At 32.6% G+C, this 22848-nt stretch overlaps 1 protein-coding gene across 3 annotated transcripts; it reads left to right on the forward strand.

Moving 5' to 3' along the window:
• Positions 1-4151: 4151 nt before the first annotated feature.
• On the forward strand, positions 4152-21991 carry LOC111044276 (zinc finger CCHC domain-containing protein 24). Of its 3 annotated transcripts, none has more exons than XM_022329374.2 (6): positions 4152-4316; positions 10718-10844; positions 12263-12387; positions 17711-17875; positions 19446-19597; positions 20903-21990. In XM_022329374.2, the coding sequence occupies exons 1-5, from the start codon at positions 4230-4232 to the stop codon at positions 19563-19565; spliced, it is 624 nt and encodes a 207-aa protein (XP_022185066.2). In that variant the 5' UTR covers positions 4152-4229; the 3' UTR covers positions 19566-19597; positions 20903-21990. The 3 variants fall into 3 exon arrangements, with proteins under 3 accessions (XP_022185066.2, XP_039290096.1, XP_039290106.1); XM_039434162.1 differs by having other exon boundaries at positions 4163-4316; positions 10721-10844; positions 20903-21991; XM_039434172.1 differs by having other exon boundaries at positions 4292-4414; positions 20903-21991.
• Positions 21992-22848: the final 857 nt, after the last annotated feature.

Here is a 22848-nt window from a genome sequence, read left to right on the forward strand (position 1 = left end):
GCTGAAGATTATTATAGAGATGACATTTTTTCACGCTATTATTTCAAAATTCTAAACTCAACTAACCTAAAACTCTATTCAGAAATAGAAAACAGCGACGACGCAAACACAAGCGGTGCACCCTATTTGCATATTTAGCGCTTCCGTGAGCTATAAAAACAAACTAAGGCTACAAAAGCGAATCAGCTGATGAAAAATCTCTAAAATACGTGAGCATTTGCTCCAGAGTTCAGGAGCATAAGGTAAAGCTTATTCATATAAAAATGAGCAAATGCTTTTGCTTCTACCTTTTGCTCATGAGCAAAACCTTATGCTCCATGCTCTTGCTCATGAGCATTTGCTCTGGTTTTATTCATATGGGCCATTGTCTCTTATTTTCAAAAAATATATTTTTTTTAAAGTCAAGGAAAATACTAACTTTTTATTATGAAAAATACTCTTCAAACATTGCAGAGTGCAATAAAAAATATTGCAAGAGATTTTTTGCAACATAAGTATTGATTGCAAGCTGTTTAAAATTTTAACTCCCCAAAATGGGGACAAAGTCACCCCGGTTTATCGATACCTTATTTTCCTAACTGTAACTGTTATTCTCACTGTAGCCGAGCTTCTGGTTAGAACCCCTCTTGGACCCGGTCCTGGAAGGTGAGGAGACTGCTTGCTACTTGCAAGGATACTGTAGCTCAAATAGTCTTTTTCCTGGCCAGATGTTCTTGTAGATGAATGTTCTCGCGTTCATGTGCATGTACTGAAACGATACACTCCCGAATATTCGATCTGACTGTTTGATGTCGATCAATTAGTTGATCCATACTGACAATATTACCGATTGATTGACAAGTTGAAAGCCTGCCAGCTAATCCAAGTGCGGAAAAATCATCAATTAAAATTCTCGATACGATTTCTAAAAACCAGTAAGCTAGCGCTTACACTGATCATATTAAGTAGTTTATTCCAGTAGGAACTCATCATTTACATCGTTGGGAAAATAATACGAAGGAGTAATGAATAAATAACAAAAATAATAAAAGAATGAATAAAAAAAATTATTAGAGAGAATCGGTCCTCTAGGTTGAAATTAATCCCCCCAAAAATTTGTATGACGCCATTGGCGTCATGTCCCCCCCCCTGTAGGCACCCCTGTGTTAATCAAAAAAATTGTGTCCTGTCCTGTCGTGTTGGTGAGCTATCGGTGTGAAAACGACTAATGGCTGCTTGGGTCGGTGTATCGACCTTCGACCATGTATCGGAATTCACTTTTTCCTATACATGGTCGAAGGTATCGACAATGATAATCATCTGTTGTAAACAACAACCATCTTCAAAAGCTAATTTCCTATTAGACATACAGATAGCAACTGGTCAGCCCGAGTTGAAAGCGGAGAAAGGTCGAGAGAGAATACTATGATTGCTACTTTGAGTTTTTAATTGCATGCGTCATTACAGGCAATTAATAATCCACTCAACAGCTGATTTACTATGAATAATTCTATAGCCTGAAAATTATTAAATAACATAAAGTACCCTTCTATTTAAAAAATTTCAAACAACTAGTTTCGGCCGAAACTTATTAACTTTTTAATAATTTCTAAAAAGTAGCCCATACAGTGAAGTGATTCTATAGTCTGATTTCCACGGTAATATTGGCGTATGAAAGAAACTCCTTTTCCTTTTATATTATCCTTGAAATGCAAGATTTCAAAAAAACAGTAATTCAACACACTCGTAATTCAAAAAGAAAAGTTCCTGTCGAATTTCATGAAAATTCATTGCCTCGTTCCGCCGTAAATGCGGAACATTCATACATAAAAACATACATGAAATGCAAAACCGTCGACTCGAATCTTAAACCTTAATATTCGCTCGGTCAATTTAGTTTTATATACTGTACCACATAAAATAGGGTTGACTAGGCTGTACAAGCTCAAACCATTTTATATATAACATATTTAAACCCCAAACCAAGTTATATTGAATTGGACTTCATCAAATATGAATATATCAACATCATCAAATATATTCTATTAATATTTTGGCTTCAGAAAAGACACAAATATATCTGGCGCTCTATTTAACATTTTCAAAGCTCTAAATAAAAGAAATGAATGAGAATCAAAGGATGATGCTTCTATTCCTTGACCTAAAAAAGCCTTTGGTTCTGTTGACAGGAACAAATTATTGGATAAATTAATCTATTGGAACTCGAGATGTTGGCATGTTTCAGAAGTTATCTGTCAAATCGCCATCAGTTTGTTTCCTTGACGGACGTCAGGGGTGAAGATATGGCGGTTGACTTTGGTGTGACTCAGGGAAGCTCTTTGGGCCCAGCACTCCTGTTCTCAATCTATATAAATAATATATCAAAAATAAATATATATAGGTGGTTATTTTTGCTGCTGATGTTGCATTAATATTTTTGAAAGGGTCAAACTGAGTAAAAGTTAGGAAATGCACAAGATGACATATTTCCACATTAAAACATAGTTTGATCAAAATATCGTAATAATGAGCACAACGAAAACAAAATTCAGGCCAATATTATTGAGAACGACCACCGATTACAATTTACAAAGTTTAAAAGTTTGCTCCTGTGGGGATTTTCTTTGTGACTTGTTATTCTATTGAAATGGTCACTTCCTACAAGTATTTGGGTATTTTCGACCATAGGATGAGGTGGACTACTCACATTGACTGCTCAAAGGTCTTGATAAATAATTTATTTATTTTTATAATAAAATAATGCATTTAGAATGATGAGCGACGTACTGGATAAGAGAGATATTATAATTGCTTACTTTGCATTATGTCCAGTTGCAAGCACCACCCCATGCAACTATACTAGACTATACTCCAAAAGGAGTTTGGTATAGTTGCATGGGGTGGTGCTTGCAAGATGGTACTTCAGACACTCAAAAGCCCATTCTGAAAGAAGCTCTGAAAAAATCCTCGTTTCTCGACTAACATTCTCTTTGAGGAGAGTGTGGTCCTGACTTTAAGACAGCTCTTCATTAAAAACATTTCATCACATTTAAAAAATGAACATTCTTGGGCCCTTTACACATAGGCATGAAACGCGGAGTGATATGAACACTGCTTTTACAGCTATATCCCTCCAGAGATCTCTCACACAAACCAATTCCTTCTATCTCACATATTCTGTATCGTAACTTGGCTCGTTACTTTCCACATTAGTATTTCAGGACGTCTCAACATCCTTATTCAAAATTAAATTTAAGAAATTTCTGATACAGCTTGGAGTAGACTGTGCAGAAAACTGAATCAATTTTGATGTGTAGTCTTTTTGTTCTGCTAGTTGACAGAGAACTGTGAAATATAAAAATTGTAGTAAATTTTTAGAGCTGCAGAATTTACAACTTGAACAAGTGAGTATATTTATAAAATTATTTCGTTCATAATGCCTCTCAACACCATTTTATTATTTGTCTATTGAATTCCAGCCTTTTTGTTTCAGTTGTCTATAATGAACTTGCAAATCAACAAAACCACTTTTCAAACATTTACAATGTAATTATTAATGAACAGAACTCGTTCGATTCAAAAATGCATTATCTCATATTTGTTTATATAAACTCAGAATGAATAGATTTGATTGTCTTGAATAGAATGAAAACGTTATATTCAAAGAGGCATCAATTGTTCTTATTCATTATTAATTTGAATTTATCAATTTAATGTGTATATTCAACCATCCCGTCATTTATATTTTCAAGTTTAACTATTAATATAAAAAATAACTTACAATGGGCATATCTTTTATAAGTATTGAATATTGATTTTTGAATAATAATAATAATTCATCCAACCCGTCAATTACCATTCTTATGTATAACTTTTCAATATTCTACAAACTTCCAACTTTGGCAATAGACTATATTTGAATCAAACAAATCGAATTATTTCAAATTGTAAAGAATATTGAGTACTGTAGTACTGTATAACTATATTTAAAATTGAATTATTTCGGCCATCAAACTTCCGCTACCGATCTGAAAGAGTTCGGTCATTTGCAACAGTGTTTGTTGACGTTGAGCGAGCCGTCAAAACAGCTAAATACTTTCTTAATGTGTAACTTTTAGGCGCAGGCGTGCTGTTGATGCCAGCCGGTCGGGGCAGCCAGAGTTAATTCGGGCCGCTGACAGTCGCTGGCGAACGGGGCTCGTCGCGTGACTGAAGGAAGGCGATGGTGAGGGGCGAGCACACTGCTGAGTATGCCGTCCACCTACAATGCCGCCGTCATGGAGCCTCTACTCAATTGGGTCTACCTCAATATCACCGCCTCCAACGATCAGGATCAGGTCAGTTGTCTCGCACATGTCACCTGTCATAAACCGCCGCTATGTTCACCACCAATCACAAACTTGTCGAGCGTCTGCAATCCGCGGAAAAATATCCGGTAGGGTACTCAAACTCACGGGCAGCATTACTTATCAATTAACCGATTCTTGTTTATCCGTTTCTACTTCCTCTCAATATCTTGGTGGAAAAACTTTCACTTTAAAATACTTGAGCCTCTGTAGTCCGCGGATAATTATTAGATACTTTACATACACGGGCTGCATGACTTCTTAACCCATATATTTTGTGCTTATCCCTTACTACTTTCCCTTTCTTTTTTGGGGAAAAGACTCCCACCTTGAAATTCCTTTTGAAATACGTGAGCCTCTATAATCCGAGAAAAACTTATAGGTACAGTGCACTCACGGGTAGCATGACTTTTACGGTGTCCGTGCTTATCACTAACAACTTTCCATCGACATAGTTAAGGGGAAAGACTAGCTTTAACTTCAAAATAAATATATTTTAAATACTTATTCAAATCACTTTCCAATGCTTTAGAAATCTTGCCATACTTATTCCATATATTGTGATGCTTTCTTAGTTTCTTCCGCTCCGGACTCTCCGCTATTTCCTCTTTCAGATTCCAACTCCGCCGCCTGCTCTAACTTCTATATTTCTATATTAATGTCATATGCTTCTGTTTCCAAAGACTTGAAATGTTTATTAATAAGGCTCTGATTTGAAATAACGGTGAAAATGTCAGTTTGAATCGAGCCAAATATAAAATTTGTAAAAGTTATTTAGTATCTCTCTAGCAAGATGACTAAGTCTTCCATTGATACTACTAATGTTTATAAATCAGATTTATGAACTCTTTTTTCCTCAAAACGAGAATAATCAGCTATAATCACTTAGAGAAATGAATTTGTTGGTCAAAAATATTGAATATTCATCCTAAAATAGGAACAACTCGCTATTATTTAAACAGGTTGCATTCAATATTACGGATTGGAGTACCGTTCCTAAGTAAATTTACTTTTTCTATGTGCGAAAAAATGCCTAAGATGTTTTTATCATTTTTGCTCAAATTTAACTTGTATTCAAGTCCAGAACCAAGAGGAAGAGATGTAATCCTGTACTTTTATTGAAATAACTAAAGTCTTTGCTTAGTAAACTCCACAAATCTTCTGTACTCTATTTACCGTGTAAATCACAACATTCAATTGTGATTAAATTTCCTCTAATTTTTTGTGTACCGTATAACTTTATTATCTACTATTCAGCTTATAATTGACTGCCGCCAAATTATAATGAAATATATTCCATCTTCAAGTAGTCTACTATCATGTCTCTGTCAAACAATAATAGTAGATAAGGCCTAAGTATTTGGTATATTGCGACTGAGTACTAAGTCAATTAAACTATTAAGTTTGCCATTTCTAGAATAAATCTTATTAACGTTAGGACCGTACTCATTTCAATCCATGGAATAAAATATTCAGAATCTGTCTTTTGAAAGCCTTATAAGTAAACTAGTGTTTAATAGGCTGCAAAACAGTCAAAATTATTCATGATTCCAAATAATTATAATCATTATTACATAATATATTTTTATAGAATAATATTATCAAATGTGAAAAACCCTATCAATCGAATTATTGTGATGATATAAGGAAGCGCTATCTAGCTGGACTCCAATTTGTACATGAGTTATATTTTGTTTATTCTAAATTAAGACGCGGTACGAGCAAAATGCTGTGAACGGAGCCGGAGCTGAAATAAATAGCGTTGACGTTTGGATTGCCCGGTTGAAGTCCATAAAACTTAGCCCAGCAGATTGAGCTCCTATTGTTATCTGTCCGGCTTGTCTTTCTACTAAATAAATTGTTTCTAGAGCCGTTGATGCTCCTCATTGCAAACGCCCTTGTTGTAATAAACGCAAATAGCTTAAAGACAAAATCGGCCGTAATAACTCTCTTCTATCTGAAGGATCAATCTATTAATTAAAAATAAATAAAAATGGCAGTCAAACATACATAAATCATAGGGTATTATGTTTGATAAAAATATGTAGACCTAATAATGTATTCTGCTATTGAAAATCTGCGTTTTAAAGTAGTAGTAATAAGCTTACATGAAAATAATTTGCGATGAAGAGGAATAATTTGCGATTTAATCTGCTATGAAATTCATTCTGCAACTTATGAATCAGTGTCTAATCCTATTATATTTATATGAAAAGTCTACTTTTTTATAATAATGGTTTAGCAATTGAGTGTTTGGAAATAATGTTATTGAACGAGCGTTAGCTAGTTCTCACTTTTGACTTACTAAAGGCCAAAGTCATTGTCCGTGAGTTTGTATGTTCTACAATAACTTTAGGAAGAATTGATCAATCAGCTTCAAATCTTGAACACGTATTCTTCGAACCTTTTTTACAGGTCAAGTTCGTTGGACAAAAAATTGACTCATTCCTTCGTCCTTTTTCAGGATATAAAAAAAAAACATTGAAAGTGCATAAGACAAAAATTTGTTGTGATTTATCATTTAGTCAGCTGAAGAATTCCTTGCATGCAATACTACAGTTTATCCATTCATCCATTCATAACATCAGCTGAGGCTATTCGGGAGCTATCACACAGACGACAGTGTGCGCTGATACATGATTTCAGCTGTTTAACATACAACATAATTTGCAACTTTTACATCAACAAACTGATACGGGTTGAGTCATCAATGTGCGGTTTTCGCCATTCATTTTCTTTTGGAACTCTATGTCGAAATCATGTACCTACGGTATCACAGGACCACCTTCACATTTGAAAAAAATAATTTCTATTCATATGAGGGTCAAAGATGTTGAAGCGACTGAGTAATTTTCATTTCAAATAGGATCCCCAATGAAATCTACTGTCAAATTATATTTGCAAAAGAAATATTTAGATGTTTCCATAAATTTTCACCAACTCTGTATAATTAAAAGTTGCGGGTTTTAAAGATTACAATACAACAGTTCATGAGCGAGATCTCCAACCCAGAAGGTCACTAGTAATTAACATAAAGAACTAGCTTGACATATTAATCTTATGGAATACACTCTTTGATTAAAGAGAGTATGGTGTAAATTGATAGGAATGTAAAATTTGAAATCCTTTTCCAATCATATTCAATATTTTATGGGTGGAAGTAATCCCAATTAGGGTGGAGTGCTTGAATATAATATATTATTTCTTCCTATGACTAATAAAATTATACATTTTTCTCACAATGAGCATTTTTCAAAACTGCACCGTATTCTTTCCTTAATAAAAGGATGAATTTCCTTAATGATTTGGAAAATTTCAAGTTGTGTACAGTTGTCTGATTTATATTTATCTAATGTTTTCTCCAGTCATAAAATTAAATGAAAATAGTAAACTCTTCTATTATAAGTTACGGATTGTTCAATGGTCATCAGAAATGAGTTATTCCGATTAAATAACAACTTCTTACCACATTTACTTTTAAAATGTTTTTGAGTTATCGAAGTCAATAAAGCAATGAACCTCGAATAGTATGCTTGGAATAGATGCTTGGCTGATCAAGTTTTCAATTCTTTGGTGGCTTATAATTCTTAATGTTTCCAATGATATAGAATTAATGTTACTGTTTTCCTCTCCCAATGGAAAACACAATTATAATAAAAAATATTATATACAGATTAATATACATAGTCGGATGATAATTTTCTTCTATTGAGATATAAAATCTCATCTCAAATATCTTTTCAATTTGTGTAACTCTATAATAGAGAAAACACTGATAGATATTGACAGTTCCAACCCTTCTTGAAAATATCTGGTTTGTAGTTTATTTTATAAAATATCAGTAAACAAGCTTACTCACATCGCAAAAGTTAACAATGGAATTTCGTGTAGCCTATGCTAAAATGCTAGATGATGTTGGGCTCTATTATTGTGACAAAGGCCTGTTGCTAGTATTTTTAATCAAGGAGCTGCCGCCCCGTATCAAAGTAGGAAATGAGACCAGCAGGGATCTCGGTCATTAACTCAGCCCACTTTCTCAGCGCTCATATTATCTGGCTACCCTTGCTTTTCCTATTTTTCTTTGAGTAGATTAAAAGTTAAGAAATCTTATGTGTTTGTGTACAATCTTATCACTCTTATGCCGTATTTTATGCGTCTATCATGCAGTTGATAATTTTACTCGATTAGGTAGGTACTGAAATCGCCAACAGCATGCTGTTTAAAAAATGCGATGTATTCTCAAGATATCAATTATATTTTGTTGTTTCCATATCTCTCCTATTGTTTACATAATTCTTAGATCAAGATATCAATTCATAAGGATGACAATAAAATTCAAAAAAGATATTGAGATTCATAAAACTGTCAAAATTGTTCCCAAACTGAAAAAGATTGATTTGCCATTGAGGCAGGATAAATAATAGTGCTTTGGACTTTGACCTCTATAAGCTGTTCAATATAGATTATTGAAAAATGTTCACAGCTAGTTTTATTTAAGGTTTGTCATACTCCTCTCCTTCGTATCAATAATATTATTGTCAAGAAACATTTTTGTTAGAATGGTACTATTATGCTTTCTTTTGCAAACTTCGCAACTTTGAAACATATATTTAAAGCTGAAGCTATTTATAGCTTCATATGCAACAATATTGAATATTGAAATACATATGAATAAAGAGAATGGAAAGTTCAATGAATAGCGGATATTGGTACCTATAATATGAAAGAAACTCAAAATGACTGGAAAAAAATCAATGTTTCAACGTAATTTTATTGTTGAAAATCACATTGTAATTTTGAATTATATTCTAAAACGCAAGTGATTGCAGAAGAAATTCCAGCTTCGATATGGAGTTAGAGGAACAGCAGGTACAGCAGGGTATGCAAGGTTCACAACCTGCAACATTCTTTAAATAGGCAGCTTTCAACGGTGGCTTGCTTATCGCATCGCCTATTCTACCTCCAAAAAATCACTATACATCTAAACGTAGGCATATATGTTGTCAAATCCTGTGATTTTATTATTTTCTTTCTCTGTCAAACTCCTGGACTCTTATACGTTTCTTCGATACTCTTTCTGTCTCTTATTTTAGTTTTCTCTTTCTCTCGCTTTCTCTCTCTCTCTCTCTCTCTCTCTCTCTGCTCGTCTCATTGTCTCTAAACTTGCCAAATGATGTACGTCTGGCCGACTGCCCAAACGGCTGCGCGCTGTGGTGAGTTCAAGGTAAAAAACCTAAAACATGCGTATCAACCAATGCTTACTCATCACACACTTCAATATCAAGAAAGTATAACCTACATGGTGTTTATTTAATATGGTTGCTATTTGATATGTCAATAAACTGCATTCATGAGTTCAAAATTCAAATTTGATGAATTTCAAAATTCACCATTTTATGATTGCATCAATTTTTTTTAATCTACCTGAATCTTGGTCTGTATAATATTGCAACTGTTTTGTGCCCGAATGCGGATAGGTTCTGATTCCAATAAAAAAACTGATTCTATTCAATCTTTTGCTAGGAAGGCGTTCACTTCTAAGATATTGAGAAGTTTGAAGAATGGACACGCGTTCATGAAATCGTTTTAGAATGAATTAAATAAAAATAGTTAATGCTGAAGGCCGAATTGAGAAAAATTGTATGCAAACTTGTAATTTCAAGCCTCCTATTACTTCTGCTATTATTTTTTTTCAGTATGGTTAGGATATTGTTCTGAAGTTTTTACTAATGAGTGAATCCTTATTATTTGTAATCTTAATATTGCACTTTTACACATGATATTACTATAGCAAGCTTACAAATCAATAGCACTTGTATTATTCATTGGACAGGGACGTGGCCATTTATACTGATTTATATCTTTTTCATTCAATTCAACTCTCCATTATTTGTCAATTTTTTAATTATGCTTTTTGTTTTCCAGAATTAGGTATTTGTTTTCTTCATCCTAATTGAGAAAGAGATACGTGAATATGTACAGTGTGATTTTGAAGAGTAGAATTATACTTTTAAAGCTTCTTACAGACTTGAGCGACTGGAACACGCGCATTTCACTTTTCATCAGCTGATGTTATGCTTATTAAATCTTTACCTTACTGTTTCTGTACAAATACAGATATAACCAGCTGATGAAAAGTGAAATGCGCGTGTTCGTAGCGCTCAAGTCTGTAGGCAGCTTTATATGTCCCATTTTACTATGTTTGGAAGGAAGAGATACATGAATACTTACAGTCTGATTGTGAAGAGTAGAATAATATTGGATAAATGGTTAGAATGATCAATTTTCACTTTCAGTTTAACCTAGTCATATTATATATCCTTAAATAAATACTAAACGTTCATCCTTCTTACAATAGTATGCTAAAAATTGTGTATTTCTTACTTTTTCAGCAGTCTTCAAAAGGTATCCCAAACATGTGGGGTTCTTTCCCCACAAGAGGATCATACAATATGCCTGCAACCACCTTCCCGAAAAGAAGGACAAACGGTCTTCCCAGCATCAATAACAATACGGTTGGTGAGTAAGATTATTATGTTTTGAAAGTAGGTTCAATTTTTATTGCTATACAGTTGGTGCACTTTGATTGCAAATATTTTAAAGGTTTTATTAGGGACAAGATCCTTGATAGATCCCATCCAAGGAGAATCTTTTTCCCTATTGAGGAAATTTTATTGAGAAAAATTCTCAAGGATGCCAAATTCTCCAGGGAAGAATTGTTTGTCTTTATCTTTATATTTATAAATATGCGATTCTGACACAAATGAATATGCAAAACTGAACATTATTATATATTCAAACGCCTCCTTCACAAGAGGCAGTGCAATGATTGGAAAAAACTGTGGATGCTACTTATTTTTTTATTTATTTATAATTTTTACAAAGTAGCACTGATTGGGAGAGAAAAACTAAGGATACTCCTTGTACTATTTCTCTCCTAAATTTAGATAACATTTTCAATGTCCGAAATAGGGTTATGGTTTCACTTTCCTAAAATTTAGTCAATTTTCACTAAAAAACAACGAAAACTTAGAATTTTAAATTTTTTATTGTATCCAAGCAGCCTCTATCTACGATACAAAAAATATTTAAAACAAGATAAAAGTTTTGATACAAAAGTGAAAATTCATGCTACGATATCATAAGTTTTATTCATGTTATATCAGATATAAAGTTCAATCTATGAACCTAATTTTACTGATTTTCGCTGGTTTCGACAAAAATTACTACAATGGCTCAATTAATTTTGTAGATTTTGGAATTCTAATAATAATTATTATGATCTATAATGATCGCACAACCCTCACACAGGGCTTGGATACAATGCAAGTATCCTTTCTCTGGAATGAGATTAAATCTCCCTTCGATTGGCTATGATTCACATCAACTGCATATTTCATTCATTAGCTTTCTATGATTAGTTTATTAGCTTTCTATGATTAGTTTAATATCTTCCTTCGTGATATGCAGTTCAACTGAGTGAAGAGTGAAACTATGTAAATAAGATAACATTCGGCTACTATTTATCTTCAGAGCAAAGTGTTAGAATTAGGGATTGATAAATACTCATGTTTCTTCTATTGTATAATAAAATCAAATATCAGTATAATACTATGGCCACACCACAGGTTCACAGATTTCCTAGTAATTTAAATATTGTACTTCAATAAATTATCAGCAATCTTTTTGAATCCAATATTTGCATTAGATAAGCGTACTTGAATGATAGTGGGCACTTCATTACTCTATATCTCAGTCAAATACCCAAACATATTCCATGTTGTGTTCATCTCTCATTCTTAGCGCATTGATATAGAAAAGGATACGTGGGAAAAGTTCAAAAGTGGAGCAAAACGCTCAATAATTGATGTTACAAATTGTCACCGGTAAGCAGGTATGTTTTATTTATCAAGATGTTAATCTTATTGATTTTCCAGGAGAACTTTCTAAAGATTTGAGCGAGCTATGTCTCCATGACCAGAAGAATTTGAAAGAACCACCACCCACGTACCTATGTCATTTGTGCTTCAACAAAGGACATTACATAAAAGACTGTCCAATGGTAAGATCGTTATTGATGATTGTTATCTACAAAAATATCAAAGGCTTCGCAATATTCTAGTATAAAGCTGCTTATGGCCCATTCAAAAATGCTTTCAATTCTCTTCAGAATCTTCAGAAAGCTTTAATTCCATATTGGATAATTATGCGTTTTTATGAGATTAAACATTTCCGAGTAGACTCATTTTAAAGATTATAATTAATTATTTATTATCTTGGAAAATAATATAAGAAACCTTACTATTTTAAAGACCACATATCAATCAGAGTACCTCAAAAATTCCCAATCCATATTCCACCTGCAATATTCATTAAATTACAAGATAAGCATTGAAAAATTGTGGTTTATAGAAAAACCAGGGGAAATTGTTATACTTATTTTTTTCTAGCTTCTTGAATATTGGTTGTGGTTTTAATAGGATGACGCCCTTCTAGAAGAGACTTTTATATTTTCAGAGCTTTGCGTGTAGCCTTATTACTCTTACCTCCATGTTGGATTATGCACTTCATTCTAATCAGTAGCTTTTCCCTTCAATAACTCAATGAGCATTCATGTTATAGTGAGGTCCACGTTATAAAGGCAGTATTTAATTAACATTGGTGTTGCTATCCTTGTCAATATCATCCGAAAAAGCAAATAGCACTATCCTTTTCTAGCTCGGCAACGTTGGCTGATCGTTTTTAACAATGTTGAAAAACCATTCATTGAAGAAATATTACATCTCAATAATTATGAAAATGTATTATTTAATCATTGGAAAATATATATTCTTGATCAATAAAATTTAATTGTCTATTTTAAACAAGAATTAACAGTTGATTCTGCATGTAGCCCAGTCAATGAAGGTCCAAAAAAGCAGTTTCAATCCGAAAATTAAATAAAAGCTGAATTTCTCACCATCGATAGAACCCTCCCAGAGGGTCATTCTCCCAAAAGTCCCAAGAAATCCCCTTGGAGCTTTCCGCCCCAGCCCCCTAAGACATGGAAAAGGCAGGTAAGCACGGGGAATCAATTATCTCTGTAACCATTGATCGGAAACAGTTCTATTATATGCCATTCGATTCGTTACATTATGGACTACAATATTAGTTATATTCATTTTTCCAATAAAATTAACAGTTTTCTTGATAAAATAATATATATGTAAAAATTTAGGGGGTTTGTGATTTGATTTTTTTGTTTTCTTTGATTAACTTCGAAACAAGTAGTTTTAAATGAGAATGAGTCAAATAATTAAGGTAGCCACTGTCATTGCAAATCCATTGATGTATATTGTTATGTATTTGCGATTCGATTTGACGCTGTGGAAGGAGAAACAGTCGACGCGGAACAGCGCGGCTGACTCTCTTAGCCATAGTAAACAGCAAACTGGAAATCAATTATCTCTGTAACCATTAATCGGAACAAAATCTATCATATGTCATTCGATTCGTTACATTATGGACTAAAATATTAGTCGTATTCATTTCCTCAATAAATCAAACAGTTTCCTTGATAAAATAATATATATGTAAAAATTTAGGGGTTTTTCGATTTGATTTTTGTTTTCTCCGATTAACTTCGAAGCAAATAATCTAAAGAAAATTAGACAAATAATTAATGTAGCCACATTCATTGCGAATCCATTGATGTATATTGTTATTTATTTGCGATTCGATTTGACGCTGTGGAAGAAGAAACAGTCGACGCGGTACGGCGTGGCTGACTCTCTTCACCATAGTAAACAGTAAAATACAGTAGTAGGCCTACTGCTTTCTAAGTTGCATCTTATTCACACTATGGCGCTTGTAACAATCAATTTTGTCTATTGTTTTGACATGCGATGAAACTATTTTTTCACATTTTAATTCTCTAAAATCATTTTGTTGTTATATATGTGCTAAATCATGCATTCTATGACAGACAAAGATATTGTTTGCAACCGATAAAATATTCATACTATTACATAATATAATACATATTTAAAATATGTGTGTATGATCATAATTCTATGCTAAAATTTATCATAAGTTATGAATGTCAAAAACTGAGATAAATCATAGATTACAATAGTGTTAACAGTGGCAATTTCCTGAAAAATCATAGCGTGCAGTGTTTGCTGTTTTCTACAGTTAATATTCTCCAAGCCATGTTGATAATATACCTTCAGTTGAGCCAAATATATATGACGGCTGAGGCATGAAAAATTTATACATTGGGCTTGTTGAGTTGAAACTTTCTATGATTCTCTCTGTAAAGTAGCTTATCTTCCGTTCTTACTAGTTGAATCTACATTATTTAGACAGTCCAATATGAAAATTCAGTAGATTCTAAAGATGAAAGCCATGCAAACATACAAATTAAGGAAGAGTAAGCATGCATAGAAGGTAGGAAAATCATGAAAGTGTTTCACATTTAACCACAAAGTACCCTACCGTATAAGATTAATTGAAAGATGATTCATCATCTTCTATTATTTTTGTTAACATATCGATTTTTCACCTTCACTCGCATCTTGTAATTCATTACACAAGGTTGGCAGAAGCTTTTCTTTATGTCGATTAATGATTGAAATCGATTTTGATTAGGGCACCAAAAGAATAGATCGATCATTTTCTATTTGAAGCATTCAAATTAAATCTATTGAACATGATTTCTTATGACTTAGCATTCACAGATTTAGTTGAGTGAAGCTATTTGAAAAATGTACCTGATTATCAATTTCATGGTTTTTATACCATTCTAGTTCATTGTGATCATTGAAGGGCTGAAGTGATGAGTTAGTTCAAGTGAATTCTAGTACACAAGTATATTGTGCTTATAATGGGCTCTTCTTTATTTTCTATCGATGTTTTGCTCCAGTAGAGAAAATTTAAAATGTTGGTTTTACATTTTATAAGCTTTATAAATAATATAAAGTCCAGTATTAAATCTTTGTATCAATGTTACTTGCACTGTTTGCAATTCATCACTATTCTCTCAAGAATTAGTTTTTTATGAATTTCATGATCTGAAAATTGAAATTCAAATGCTATTTGGATGACGTTCACATTCCACTGGTTTTTTTTACAATAATTGTTACGTTGAAGATTGAGGCAATTCAATCCATTTGGAAGTAAAAGGAAATCACAGTGCGATTTGAATAGTGGATAGTAACTTTGAAATTCAGTTGCTCAATTCATTTCGGCTTGATACTATCATTTATAATTATAGTTGATCAGAAATATGCATTGTATATAATGTTTATATTTCAGTTTGACTAATCTTCTATCATAGTCTCGCTTTCATTCATAAACATGATAATCCTAAATACGTTGATTACCTTAAAGATGTAGCTTATCTCACGTCGAACAATGTACAATACAAACAATTTTCATTAAATTACTATTATGATGATCATTGGAATTTCTGCCTGTGATTGAGAAAAAGTCATTTTATGAGCCTTGAAATTCGTACCTAGAAAAAGTTGCATTATTACTAGAAATTTTGTTATTTTTACTATTTATTATAGGTACTGTACATTGATTTTTGTGATTATAGAGATCAACTACTTTATTCTGAATCAGGATAAGGATAAATAGGGAAATTGTGAGATGGGGATAACATCCATAGTTACATAGCATCAATTTGAAAGCTCTGATAATAATGATTTGAACGTAATTGCGATTCTGGCTTGGTATTGCCTCTTCATGTTCAGTGAGAATAGAAAGCTTCAGAGTAATTCGTTCTCACTATATGTGATAATATTGGTAATATTTGGTAACATTTGTTAATATTTGAACCGAATGTGCAACAAATTAATCTACTTTTAGCTTGAAAATTTTCAACTTATCAGGAGTACAGTGTTATATAGTATCTCAGGTAGGCCCACCCTTTTATTTTTTTTTTTGTTCACGTGATCTGATGATATTCATTCCATTATCAAGTGTTTAAATTATAAAGAGTGATGAAACAAGAAAAGCTATGAAAAGAAATTCTGAATCTTCATTTTTCACAAAATAAGGATAAGATGAAGGAGTCGGACACATAATATATCATGAAACTTCGTTGAAAAACATCAATATCTGAAACTAGAGTTATCAAATTGTGTTACCTCTGACTCGTATGGAGAAGGCACACTTCAAATTAATATAATAAATTCTGTGAGCAAACAACGAAATCCTGATTTTTATCATGAGCATTGTTAAATCAAGAAAATTGTAATATTTTTCTAGAGTATTGAAAAGTGAAAATCTATATACAGCGCATGTCAAAACAATAGACAAAATTAATTGTTTCGAGCGCCATAGTGTAAATGAGATGCAATGTAGACAGCAGTATTATTCTGTTTACTATGGTGAAGGGAGTCAGCCGCGTCGGCTGTTTCCCCTTCCACAGCGTAAATTGAATCGCAAATACATAATAATATACATCAATGGATTCGCAATGAATGTGGCTACAATAATTATTCGTCACATTGTTCTTTAAAATTACTTGCTTCGAAGTTAATCGGAGAAAACAAAAAATCAAATCGAAAAACCCCTAAATTTTTACATTATATTTTTTTATCAAGGAAACTGTTCGATTTATTGAGGAAATGAATCCGACTAATATTGTAGTCCTTAATTTAACGAGTCGAATGACATATGATAGATTTTTTTCCGATTAATGGTTACAGAGATAATTGATTTCCAGTTTGCTGTTTACTATGGCTGAGAGAGTCAGCCGCGCCGTTCCGCGTTGACTGTTTCCCCTTCCACGGCGTCAAATTGAATCGTAAATACATAAGAATATACATCAATGGATTTGCAATGACAGTGGCTACATTTATTATTCGGCTCATTTTTTTTCAAACTACTTGCTTTGATGTTAATCGAAGAAAACAAAAAAATCAAACCGCAAACCCCCTAAATTTTTACATATATATTATTTTATCAAGAAAACTGATGATTTTATTGAAAAAATGAATAAAACTAATATTGTAGTCCATAATGTAACGAATCGAATGGCATATAATAGAACTGTTTCCGATCAGTGGGTACAGAGATAATTGATTTTCCGTGATTACCTGCATTTTTCAACTTTGAGGGGGGCTAGGGGGGAAAGCTCGAAGGGGATTTCTTGGGACTTTTGGGAGAATGACCCTCTGGGAGGGTTCTATCGATGGTAAAAGATTTAGCTTTTATTTGATTTTCGGATCGAAAAAACCTTTATTGACTGGGCTAATGGATATACCGGTATCAGCTGTCTTATATAGAAAACAGTGTCAAGGTCCGCAACACTGCTCTCTCATTTTCCTCCACTGCCATTATAACGTAAACCTGATTATAGCATTAGACTCATTCATTTAAGTTTGATGTTCAAGGCTAGACCAAAAGGAGAAGGCCTGACCCCCTATCAAGGCATGAAGAGGTGTTTTGGGGAGTACAAATGTCCAAAATGCAAGCGGAAATGGATGTCTGGAAACAGCTGGGCGAATATGGGCCAAGAATGCATCAAGTGTCGCATTAATGTCTATCCACATAAGCAGGTATAATAATTTAGCTAGCTTTATACTAGCTTGGTACTTTAATTCCATTTGCAACACTTTTCAAATCTATTATTTTTCATTTGACTACCTAATGAAACAATCACGCTAGTATATTTCACAAATAATGATTATGGCTTTGTGGTTCCTTTTTATACTCAACTTCCATCAAATAAAACACAAATTTTAATATTACAAACTTACAAACTTGGAGTGGAGTGGTGAAGCAATTTCATTTCTATTATCTAGTAGAGGTGGTTGTCCTATTTTTATTTCATTTCATTCTCATATCTAACTGAAATGTTCACTAGTTCACTCACCAACTGCTACCTGATATTATTGCTTCTTATTTGGGACGAAATTTATTTTGGCTGTGGAACTCACAATATGGCAGAGCCATCTTGCTTATTATTTGCTTTATCCTGAGTACGACCAGATTTACTTTAACAACAACAATGAGCCAACACATACAAGAGTTGTTACAAGAACTGTTCAGTGGATAAATCAGCAGCATTCTTGATTGCTATCTGAAATGATTGTCCCTTGCAACATAGGAGCATCCTGGCACACCTATTCATCTGTTTGAATGATTTGAAACGGAAAATTAAGAAATACTATTGGCGATGATACTACTCATAGCTCAGCAATCTAATTCTGCCGCTATATATTCTGTTACTTTCTAGATATGTGTAGTTTTCATGGATTTTTAGTTGATATTGTATTATAATAGAACCAAACATCCACCAAATCTGTAGGCTAATACAAAACAAGAGAACTAATTGATTGGGAAATGTTCTTATTGGTAGGTGTAACGGACAACAACGTTAAAGGAAGAAAAAAATGTTCTGAGTTAAGTTTGCTGATAAATAAACAATGTTGATTATTATCAATTTTACAAAAACAAATTCTATGAACTTTAATTATATTTGAATTGATTATGAATTTAAAAAACAAATATGTATATATTTAATTAGGCTACTCGTTTGGCTAGAATCCTGTGGTCAATCAAAATATATTATCTGAAATTGGGGTGAAATTTAATCTTATTTTATAAAATCCCACATTATTAATATTTTTGATCCTTTGGTCAGCTCCCAGGTTTTGAATGGTACTCACTCCCGAGAAACATGAGATATGTTAAGAAAAACATAAAAATACAATTATGTCGGTTTAAACTGACTAAACTGAGATAGCATATAATTGATTCTCAAGGTAAGACTCTTTCAGGTAAGTAATGCCTCAAACAACCACATGTTAACAACAAACGGAATATGTGCCCCGAATAACAATTTTCAAAAAGTACGGTTTTTATGTGATTCCATTTGAGACCTTGATCTTCAGACCAAATAATACCAACTCACTATTGTTTGTAGAATTATAACATTGCCTTTATTACTCAGTTAATAAACGTGATAAAACACACGTCCATATCTAAACATTGGAAATTTCAACGTTTAACCAACCACGTTGAATAAAAATTGATTTAGATTCAACTTCCAATTCAAAGAAAATAAAAATTATTTATAGGGATCAATGTCTGTTGTTGATTTTGAATTTTCATGTACTATTACAGAGACCTCTGGAGAAGCCGGATGGACTAGATGTTTCCGACCAATCAAAAGTGCATCCTCAACATCTATGTGAGAAGTGCAGGAGCTTGGGCTTCTACTGCAGGAGGGATCACCATAGTTAACAAATAATGTGGATTATAACTGGAAAAGACAAGTAAGAAGCAATACTATTAATAATACACATTTGCATTTACATTATTTTTAATGAAAATATTTCATCGATGAGTAGACTGAAATGATTAATGAAATGGTAAGTGAACTTCTGGTGAACCAATTAGATTTCATCACTATTTACTACCACTACTTACTAGTCTCCTCTATCATTTATAAACCTTATAGATTTGAATTATTTATGATACCTGTACATATAAATAAGTATTTGGTGATTAGTCTAACGCGCTAACACACTGACCCAAAGATAAGAATAAAAAATAATGAATTCTTTTACGATTTTCAAATAATGGGAATGATCTTATAAAATTTATTCAATCTACCGTCTTATCAATAGTAGCCTAATTTGATGTGATCGTTTAATGTCTCCTTATAATTTCTCAACCAATTAAAATCATTCTTGTACCTTTATAGTATCAAATGTTTGAAATAAAAGTAAATTACACATATTTATAAACCCACTTTAGGAAATCGTTTTGAAGTTTGATCCAGTACAGATAATTTTATCAAGATACATCCTCTATTCGATTCCCTATACTGGTTAGCAACTAAGAAATAAATCGCCGAGCTTCATCCATCTAAATATAAACGAGACAGGCTACTAAAGAAAAAGTTTCTATTATTACAAAAGGTCCAGATTAATCAAACATGATACTCAGAAAGCTTTGGCAGTATTACGTCCTTGGCACAAACTAGAAATTAATCTTGGCAAGGGACCAAAAAGTTTTATAATTTGCTAAGAAAAGTTATTAGAGTTCAATTATCGCATAAAGCTTCAAACGATGCATTGTGTACTCTTTTATGCTAATCTTGGTTATAATGTCAATTGAGCTATTAGGCTCTTCATATTTTCTGAGTCTATAGACATCTATAGACAATCAGTAATATCAATTATTCTTTTGCTTTCATTATAATTTTGGAAATAAATCCTGCTTATTCATCCTTTGCGCAAAAATGATCAGAAAAATATTACGAAAATAATGATTATTTCATGTTCATTTTACAAACTTTCTCGAGTCAAGGAAGTTGAAGAAGTTTGCGCTGAAGAAGGTGCGCACACGGATTCGAATCATGTCCGCGACATGAAACAATATTGCTACCATTAACCATATAAAAGCGGCTTTAATAGTCTCGCTTGCGTGTCCTGCACCGGTGTTTGCAACGCAAAATCTGGTTCTGTGTTATGTTGAAAATCTATTGACTATTTTGAACGCTCAAAGTAGTAATAAATCTCCAAGAAAAATGTCAAGACTCACAACTGAACTCTCGATCACTTGTTATTTTCCAGGTGAATTCAATTCAAGATTCCATGCAGAAGAGAATGGCATGTGAATAAGATACTTCATTATCAACCAAATTTTAAATATTGTTAACGTATGTAGAAACTCTAAGAAAGACTTACTGGCTCAGTTTCTATGATAATAATTCTAATTTGTACCTTTTATAGTAAGACATAACATGACATTTTTAATAGATATGAGGCATTACATAATGTACTATTTGCCGCATTGATGTTTTCTGTATAGATGTATATATTACAAAGATTGAAATTTTCCCTGTAATTGCCAATCACCAGTGTACCAAATACGGCTAATTTTTGGATATTTTGGAACGCTTCTATTTGGTCTGAAGACATTCCTTGAGACAAACATTGACAACAAAACCAAATTTCAGAAGAAATTCGATGACTCGAATACACGATGTTAACGTCTCTAACGTCAATCAAATTTCCACTTTCATTTGGTTCTGTTGCCAAAGTTCATCTTTATCAGAATCTTCAAAGCCATGAGCATTCAATTCAGGTGATTAGAATATTCAGCCTTATATGATAATTAAATATGGAACTAAAGGAATTTATATCCAGTTTAAATAAGTTCAGTAGAAAATCAACCAAACCAATCATACCAATCTCAGTAGAAAATGCTTTATATTAGAGATAAAAATGTGAAACACATGTAATAAATATTTTGGTCAATAAGGCCTAATCAATATATTTTCTTTAATTTATCGATCCAGTGTCACATTAAAAATGTCATTATCTCAATGTGTGTTGAACCCACCAACTCACAAACAATTCAACTGTACACATCCTTATCGAGTAGGATAATCATTGAGAGTTTATTTCAATATTGTGTTCCATTAATTGATCATTTTTGAATAAATAATCAGCAACTTAGGATTGTCTGAATTAAACTTATGATTGTACTCGTCAGACATTCACCAGAACCATTGACTTTTAAAGGGTGTTATTTATGTTGTAGAGATTATTTTCTCAATTTCCAGAAGGTTGACAATTCTCAAGGAACTTTTCATTTGTTGCTAATTTTGATACAATTTATTAAGAAATATTGTCAATAAAATTATATTATTACAAGTGCTATGTGTTTTATGTTTTTCTAAATATTTCTCTAAGATATTTGTAGTTCCTTCGTAATGTCTTTTGTAGTTAAAATTTATAGTCAGACCATATTATATGAATAGAATGCAATTCAAAGTAATATTGGAATCAGAGGAAAACTTGAGTATATTTCTGCAAAATATATTCTTATTCGAGAAATAATTAACATGCATTGAAGTAAAAATACTTTTCAGCCTTATAATTACCGCACCTACTTTTCAGCTTATAATACTCTAAGAAGCATTTGATACAAACAATTTAATAAGTCGATTGAATCGACTTATAAAATTGTTTTTCACCCCCTTATGAGGGGTTGAAATTCAGTTGTGCGTAAAATGGTAGAGTATTTGACCAATAACTTATCCTGAAAGTTACAGTATTATAATCTACAACAGTCTCCAACTTATTGAGGGGTTCCCATACATATGACTCACTCTATATAATAGTTAAATTCTAAGCAAATGTTGGGTCCATCCAACGTTAGTAGACAGACTCTGTCTACTTACTTTGGGGTCCATCAGCTAATAAGATTATACAGCTGGTTCGAATCCTAGTAGCATAAGTTGAAGAACTTATCTATATTATAAAGAAAAAAACTGGCTAATACACGTACGGGATAGGAAAATTATGTTTCATGCATCATCACGCCTAAACTACTGGACTGAAATTAACTTTAAATTTTGCCTATAATTAACCGAAGATGGTTTTAGGCCTACTTCAAGCTCTTCAAGATTCTACTCGCTCAAGTTTTTAATTAGTCAACTTTTAAAATAGACCCTTGCTGAACATGGGTTACCTGCTAATTAATGAAAAATTCAAATCTTGGTGAAAACTAG

The sequence above is a fragment of the Nilaparvata lugens genome, chromosome 1 (genome assembly GCF_014356525.2).
Source record: "Nilaparvata lugens isolate BPH chromosome 1, ASM1435652v1, whole genome shotgun sequence".
Lineage (NCBI taxonomy): Eukaryota > Metazoa > Arthropoda > Insecta > Hemiptera > Delphacidae > Nilaparvata > Nilaparvata lugens.